At 44.8% G+C, this 8,155-nt stretch overlaps 1 protein-coding gene across 5 annotated transcripts in view; it reads left to right on the top strand.

The window, feature by feature from the left end:
* The first annotated feature begins 134 nt into the window (after nt 1-134).
* The window catches only part of ZC3H7A (zinc finger CCCH-type containing 7A), a 29,698-nt gene continuing 21,677 nt past the window's right edge, over nt 135-8,155 (top strand). For 2 of the 5 annotated variants that reach the window (XM_053276900.1, XM_053276899.1), the window contains exons 1-4: nt 213-370; nt 5,549-5,652; nt 6,817-6,856; nt 7,502-7,699. In XM_053276900.1, the coding sequence (XP_053132875.1) occupies nt 5,585-5,652; nt 6,817-6,856; nt 7,502-7,699 (306 nt within the window). In that variant the 5' untranslated portion in view covers nt 213-370; nt 5,549-5,584. Of the gene's footprint in view, nt 435-5,548; nt 5,653-6,816; nt 6,857-7,501; nt 7,700-8,155 lie in introns of all 5 variants that reach the window. The other 3 variants (XM_053276902.1, XM_053276901.1, XM_053276904.1) reach the window with 3 other exon arrangements.

Below are 8,155 nucleotides of genomic sequence, written 5' to 3'. Positions count from 1 at the left end.
CACGCAGCCAATGGAGGGTTTTCCCATTCCGCGGTGGCCAATGGAAGGGCAAGCGCGCGAAGCACACTGGGAGCGAACGGTAGCCAATCGGGAAGGAGCGACGGCAGTCGCCCTTCCTCTCCCGGCCAATCAGTCGAAGGCGTGGCTGAGGAGTCCTCGGTATTGTGGCGCTGCCAGGCGGCCTCCGGGCAGTAGAGGGCGCTGTGGCAGCAGAAGGTGCAGGAGGCCTCGCCGGAAGGGCAGGTGGGAGGCCGGAAGGAAGAAGGCAGGTAGGCTGGCGGAGGGAGAGGCCTGGCTCGGCGCGCCTCCAGGCTGTTGTTTTTTCCTCCTCCTTCGGAGAAGCGACGCGGTCTCCGGGCTGAGGGAGCAGGTGAGGCAGGTCCCGCCCCCTTCCCGCCCGGGCCAGCTTCGGCGCATGACGGGAGGGGAATGCGGTATGTGTGGGGTGCTCTGGGCGGGGGGCGCCTCCTCCGCCTGCTCGGTGCCTCCCTGTGTCGGACGGGAGGCAGTGAGGGGAGGAGCGGGCCCGTACTCGGGCCAGGGGGGAGGGAAGCGGGGACACCCCTTGACTCGATAGGAGGCGAGGGAGCATCTCTGGCCCCTCCCAGGAAGGAAGGATGGGTGGGTGGGTGGCTTGTATAATACGTTCACAATGATTATAGTTGTTTTCATGATGCATAGAGCAGCAGGTATATGCTTCGCGCGCCACGGAGACATTCCTCGCCCCGAATAGCTTACAGCCTGGATATCTATACAAGGGGGACAAAAGAGGAAGGCTCGGGGCGGGGGAGTGGAGGCAGGGGTAAATAGTGGAAGAACGGCCGTTTGTCTGTGTTATACATGCATACTGTATGTATCTACAGCGTGTACGGAGACATAAGATGCATACGCATGTGTGTATATGCGTACACACAGAGCTCTAGATCTTTACCAATCCAGCTGTCACATAAATTTTTGCAGCTGGTAAAGCAAAGCTTAGTATACAGTTAGCATGTCTTGGCTTTTGTCAGTGGTACAAAGCAATTAGATTTTGAAACTGGCTCTAGGACTCTTTGGGTTTGTGTGCATAAGCACTCACATACATGTATGTAGATGGGAGTATGCACATATAAAGGCTGTATATAGATGTGTATATGTCCATGCACATGTTATATGACTGTACATCTATATAAATATGCATAGTGTTTTTCTCTGCGTGTATATGTCTATAGATATGCACATGTGGTGTGTAGCAATGCATATACATACAGACCTAAGTATGTGTATATATCTGTGCATGTGTATCTGTCTAAATGTACACAGACAAACACAGAGGATGTGTTATGTATACAAACAAAGAATGAAAGAGGGAGAGAGAGAGAGTGCTTTGTTTATGGCTGCTCTCACCTTTAGGGCTTTCTACCCCCTTGTCTCTTGCAACTGCACAGGAATGTGCTTTGAGTTTGTGACTTGGCAGCCTGAATCTGTGAAACTCTTCATCTCTTTCAGTGCAAAACTTAAATATGTGCTTCATGGGATAGAGTTGTGCCTGTGCGCCACAGTGAAAAGTGGTGGTACATATTGGTGCCTCAGTTCCACCTCTCCTCATGCTATACAGGAAAGCACCGTGACTTAGTTTGTACTGAAATTATTCATCTCCTTTTTGTTCTGCTGTAATGTTGCTGAGATTGATTCTTTTCTCTGGGTTAAATATATAGAGAGGCCTGTTTTTATTTTTAGAAACAGGACATGAGTGTTGTTTTCAGAGGGATATCCCTTTCCTTTTTCTGAAAAAAACCCCAATGGATTGGAGTAGTAGATGAATTCTTCTCTACTAATAAGATGCAGTTTGAATCTTGATCAGGCACTACACACACCACACACATTTTTAATATTACTGTATGGTCAAAATGACTGGTGATAATGTAATACTAAAGAGCTTTTGCACCTCTCATTGGGGGAAGATTGAGTTGTATTAGCTTACTGTATATGATTGTGTACTGTTTAGACAAAATATGAAAACTGGAATAATATGTATCTCTGTGCCTCCTTAAAATTGACCTATGTGCTGGTGATATTAAGAGTTATAGCTTGAACTTTGGGCAGGATATTGGATGTACAACCACAAGTTATTCAAATTATTTATTGAATAATTGGGATTTGAAATTTTTTCTCCTCCTCCTCACTAGGTGGTTAGCATAGATGTCAGCCTCTCTGGGTATTTCTGATCATACCTTAGATAGGGTGGGCAGTATGTCAGGCTTGTGCCACAAAGCAGATTTAATATGCACCTCTTAAAGTGCTCTCTTTTATGGCTGGTGTTTAAAAAAAAAAATCTGGTTATGTTTGTACAAAAGGGTAGGCTCACACTCACATTTCAGTCCTCCAGTACATCTCCTGGAATTGGTATAATTGGACTCACAAAGGATCCAAGTGGGATCAGACAACGACAAAATTTAGCAAGCAGAATTAAGTATTTGGACAAAGTGGGCAGTAATCACAGTAAAGCAGTCATTTGTCTTTCAGTTACCTGTAGCTGGAAGCCAGTAAATGATACTCTAACAAAAACAACTGTTGGTGTTATATTTTGAGTGGACTTTTTTTGTGCATGTGAAAGAGAAGTTTGTCTTGCTCTGCTTGTGTTGTGTTTAAGTGCAAAGTGTTCAAATGCACTATTTTTTGTATTTTGATAACTTGCACTCCAGAGTACAAAGCAGAGTGTAGAGTTTAAGTCAAATAAAATGACAAGGAATGGCTAGTACAGTTTGCTGAGAAGTTAGGTATGCTTGCCCCTCTGATTTCAGTAGGACTAACAAACTTCATAGCCTCTGGATTGTCTGCTTGGAGATAAAAACAGCAAGCTGCATTACAGGAAGCAGAACTGAAATGTGTTTAGAAGTAGCCATGGTTTGAAAAGAGACTGTCAGCTGTAGACTTTGTCTATGGTGTGGTGGTTTTCAGTTCACTTTTATTTTAAGTTTGAATGAGTGGTAATTGCTGCTGTTTCTCCATTATAGCTGAATACACAAAACGCAAGACCTAGAATCAGATTATGAGACTCTCTTATTTAAAAAAAGATTGTTTGTCATCTTCATGTCTTTATAGAACATTCCAGTGAGCTTTGAAAGTGCTAATACTTTATTTAAAAATAACTTCTCTTTACTTGAAGTGGCTCATTCTGCACATGTGGGTGGCAGGGCTTTCAGGTGAAGTTGCTCTCCTAAGTGTGTGTGTGTGTGTGTTTGCATAAAGAGGTTTCTGTTTCTCTTACTGCTTGCATTTTTTGCAGTAGTGATGTTTCACTTGAATGCTGCAATAGTTGGGAAACGGGCTGCTTTCTAGCTAAAGCAATAAAAAAATCTTGTGACACTTTAAAGGCTGACATATTTGACGTGGCATATGCTTTTATGAGCCAGAACTCACTTACATAGATGCATGGTTTATGGTAGTCTGTTTAATGGATCGAATATACTATAGCTATTTTATCAGGATCTTGGAAATATGGAAGGTTAGGAGAAGACAATAACCGGAAAGACTGACATTTTGGGAGATCTTATTAATGTTGACCCCACTTTACAGCTTTAACTCTGAGTCTAGAGTCCCTTTTATTCCTCATTAGAGACCTAAGCCAAACATTTTGAGATATCCCTCTGCTTCAACTTATTTGGGGCTTCTGGTTGGTAGTTTTCAACTGTGGTTTTGATTGAAGATGCCCAGATGGAGAATTAGCTTTCTACACGCTTACCCGACTGAGCATTTTAGCTCTTGTTCTTAGAAAGAAGTGTGAGAGACAAACAATTCTCTAGAGCTCAGCTACATTTCTGAATGGCACAAGTAGAGCAGAACATGTTGATGTGTTGAGTAGTTTTCACTTTCCTCTTTTAATTCAAAAACTGCAAGGAGGGTGTTTGTTGGTCCCAAACAAGGTATAACTTCAGTTGTCTGTGTTTGTTTGCACTCCATCTTTCTAAGGATTATAATGGAAAACCAATTTTAAAACAATAAAAAAACCCTTTAAAAAAATAGGAACCACAGTTAGCACAGAAGCAATCCCAACGCCATCACGAATCAACTAGCCAAGTTGAACACCTGTCTAAAGAAAACACAGTGGTATCCAGGCTGGGTAATTCCCTGCCTCAGGAGATCCATCTCAAGAAGGTAACAGACTAAAGAGGGTGCTGGATGTGTCTCCTAAGCAAGGAGTTCCACAGCCTGGGTACCCCCAGCTCAGCCCGGATCTCCTTCTGCATTCCCACCATTTTGGTGGTAAGATCAGGGAGGAGTCGAAGGGACAAAATACCTTTCACTGTGGCCTGGATTGAATATCTTTCAGTAATTTTTTTCTCTGCTGATCTCTAACAAGCTACCTGTATAAAATCTTTCTACTGGGTCAAACATAGCTTCTTTATCTTGATGGGGTGCAAAGGTGTGCAAAGTCTCTGAATCCTCCTCTCATATTTGAAGCACTGGAGTAAGACGTGACTGCTTAGCACACTGGTTCCCACCACTTTTAAATGCTTCAGTGCTGCCCAGTTTCTACATCCCGTTTGTGGTTGCTAACTTCTTGATTGTGGATGATGCAGCTCTTCCATGACCGGCACAGGGTATTCCACACAGGGGTGTGCAGCAGCAGCTGGACTGTCAGCTGTGGTTGTGCTCCTCTAGTGACCTGCAGTGTTGCTAGTGTCCTTTCATGTGGCTTCTTTAGGTGCCAGCTAGAATTCCAGTGCAACTCTCAAGTATCCTTGTGGTTTGTTGGGAGCCCTGTGGTGTTTTTTTTTTAAATTATGCTAAGGTGTCTTTTGTGCATTGGTAAAGGTGAAGAAAGTTTGGATAAGTTTATCAGCCAGATAGAATATTCCACTAGTCAGATGGTTCCTCAAGCTATGTTGGTACATTACTCATCAGGACTTTTTTCACTTGTCAGGCATCATTTTTCACTTGTCACAGACTAGTGGATTTCCTCAGCCCTGTGCATTGGGAAGGGTTCAGTTACATGTGATTCTGTTTTATTCTTTTTGGTCTTTGAAACTCAGCTTATAGTGTATCTGGTATCTTGATGCATGGTTTTGGTGGTAATGCAGTCTGAGTCACTTTCAATGCTGTACAGTCGTCCATTGTCAACTGCGGGTTTCCCAATCATGGATTTGAGTATCTGCGACTGGGAAATTGTGGCAGGTCTCACCAACTGTGACCTGAGTATCTGTGGTTTGGTGAGATTTTTTGGAAATTTTGGGGGTTGGGGCATTTGTTCTGTTTTTAACTGGGGTTCTTTTTTCAATCTCTTTGTGCCTGTGATTCCCCTAACCCCCTGTTTCCCATTGGTTTTAATGCCTTGTCAACCTCAGATTCACCAACTGCGAGGTTTTCCAGGAATGAAACCTTCGCGGTTGGCCAGAGACGACTGTATTCAGCAATGAAATGATCCCACTCACCCCCACCCCCCACTATTTTGTATTTTGTCTGGAAGGTAAAGGCATGCCCCGTTTGTTTCCATAGATAAAAGTGACCTCTCGCATCAATGGCATCTGATTTACAAACCAGCAACTCACTATCATTTCTGTTTCAGAAGTTGCATACTGAAGAAGTGGGTTTTCATGATAACATGTCCAATGTTTCTGTGGATAGAAGCACCAGACTGCAGGAGATTAAGGAAGGGCTGCAGTTTATACAGTAAGGGTTCCTGGCGACTGGACACCTGTTTCTGCGGGGTGGGGATCTGGTTGAAGGGACATTGCTTTAAAAATGATGCAGTCTTTTTCTTTCCTACTGGGGTGATGTGTAAGACTGAACAGTTAGTGAGCTTTGCTCTTTCAGAATAAATATTAGGTTAGGGTTTCCCATTGTACCTGTGAGAATCATGCTCCTTAGTCTTTGGAGCATTGCTGAGCCTAGCTTGTCCAGGCTCAGTGATGCCCTGTAGGCAATAGCATGTTTTAATCTGTCTTTCATTTGGGGGGGGGGGAAATGGCATTTCTGTAGGAAGCAAAACAGGATGCGGGTTTAAGAAAATTAAAATGTCCAGGTGCAAAGAAAAGTCCTCTGCAGGCACAAAGGAATGCAGAGGAGCTTTCCTCCCAGGGATCCTTCTCTTGTGAGCCTCCAGCTCACATGAAATCATGAGCTACAGACCGCCTGTTATTTGGATGACCTGCTCCCCCCTTCAGTGCTGGCAAGCACCTTGGCCCACCACTGGGTTGCTTCTCTGCTTGTGAAGAAGCGGTTGCTCAGTCTCCTTCAGTTCTATCCCATTTGGCAGCTTGGCAACAACTGTTCACAAGCTGTTGCTTGAGATGACACCAAAGTCAGAGAGAGCATGATCTGCAGAGAAGCTACCCAGTGGTGGATCAGGACATTTGCTCTACTGGAAGGGGGAATAACAGGTGGACCCTGGGCTGAATTGGGCCCTTCCCTGACTGCGGGGGGTGATTTGGGGCCTTGGTTAGAAAGTTGTGAGCCAGCTGCCATCTTCTTATAAAGCAGGCAGCCTCTGGCCTGCATGGTGGGGAAGGCAAGCTCCCTGACATAGCTGTACTGAGAGGTTCTGAAAAGAGGTGGCAAGGGTCAGAACCCACACTTCAGATCTTCATTTGACAGCCCAGTCCTACAGAGCTTTGGCCTCTCTATATAAAACTGCAGATTCAAGCTGCAGGAAGCTGAGCTGGGGGAGGATTCAGGTTACAGAGGCCAAGAAATCCATGAAAGAAAGGTTACCTTTGGGAAGGTAGAAAAGCATTTTTGGTTTTGGGCTCTTGGATGTCAGACTTCTTTGAACGAGAGCTGAGCACGGTCTCACTCTTCCTTCTTAAAAAATATCTTCTAATTTCACCTTCACAGGTCTACTTTGCCCTACCCAGGGACACAAGAACAATATGAGGTAATGGTATTCCCTTCTGAACTCTTCTACTCATAGGGAACTCCGTGGTGGGTGGGAATCTCTCCTTAAGTGTGATGGTTAACTCTTTCCCTTGCTGTTTGATCACATTGGTGCTCAGCGGTGCTTCTTCCCAGCAACTTGCCACTAGCAGCAGTTGGGATGGAGGCCACAGGAGCCCCTCACACTGGGGGGAAAGAAGGGAACAGTGATCTCTCTTGGTGTACAAGGCAGCTCTTTTGAAGGTGGACTTTTGTGTGGCCTGCTATGGTTCAGCATGGGGGAGTGGAGGAAGCAAAGTAGCTCTTGCTGAGATACAGAAATGCAGTTGGGAGTTAATTTTAGAGACCCCGATGTCTTGTTTTGCTTTTCTCCCAGAACTTCAACTTGATTCTTAGAAACCTGGCAGAGATAATGAGTTTGAGCACATTCTGTTGCTTTTATCGCTTTCTTGGCTGCCTCATCAGCGATTTCTGTTCCGTTTTTGTTTCTAGGAGTGATTGCATCAGAAAGGGCTAGATAACAGCTAAGCCTTCTCTTGGTGCTGCTTAAAGAGAGGCTGGCAGTGCCAATGTATTGGATAGCTGCCAGTATGTTTGAGAGGCATGGATCTGTCTCTAAGCGCTTCACCAGGTGTCTGTGTTTCAGGTATTCATACGAGACCTTGTTAAAAACCTATTTAATGAAGGGAACGATGCATATCGAGATGGTGACTGGGAAGGATCACTGAACCTCTACTCAGAAGCTTTAAATATAGCAGATTATGCCAATTCTGAAGGAATCCATATTGCTGATGAAATATTAGAGAAACTGCATGTTAACCGTATAGCATGTTATTCACAAAAGGTAAGCTGTTGTGTTAAGACGGCAGGCAGGTGGTTGAGAAAATGCCCCATCTCTTAGGGCTGAATGTGACCTTGGCATCCCAGGTGCTTGGCCCCCATCTTTTTAAACTGGAAAGCTAGTGCTTGCATATTAGGATTTTTGCTGTGGGCCTGCACAGCATTGAGGCCACTTCTGCCATGGGGCAGGCTGGTTATTGGGAGGGATTTGAAGGGTTCCTTCTGTGCTCCCCACACCAGCTCTGGCAGCCTTGAGCAAAAGGTCACATTTTCTTCGCAAGAGGCATCTGATTTTCTCATGTTCATTTGGTCTGTACAGATCGAGTCCTGAGGAGAGGTGTCGAGTTCTTTCATAATACTTAACTGCCAAGGGTAGAAACATTTGGGCACAGCTTAGCTGGTGTTTCCCTGTCAACAAAGTAGCAACATTCCTGGACTCCTAGCTTTCCTAGGGCTGTAG

Source organism: Hemicordylus capensis, chromosome 13 (genome assembly GCF_027244095.1).
Source record: "Hemicordylus capensis ecotype Gifberg chromosome 13, rHemCap1.1.pri, whole genome shotgun sequence".
Lineage (NCBI taxonomy): Eukaryota > Metazoa > Chordata > Lepidosauria > Squamata > Cordylidae > Hemicordylus > Hemicordylus capensis.
Note: the sequence above shows the minus strand (reverse complement) of the source record. Positions and strands in the feature narration are given on the sequence as shown.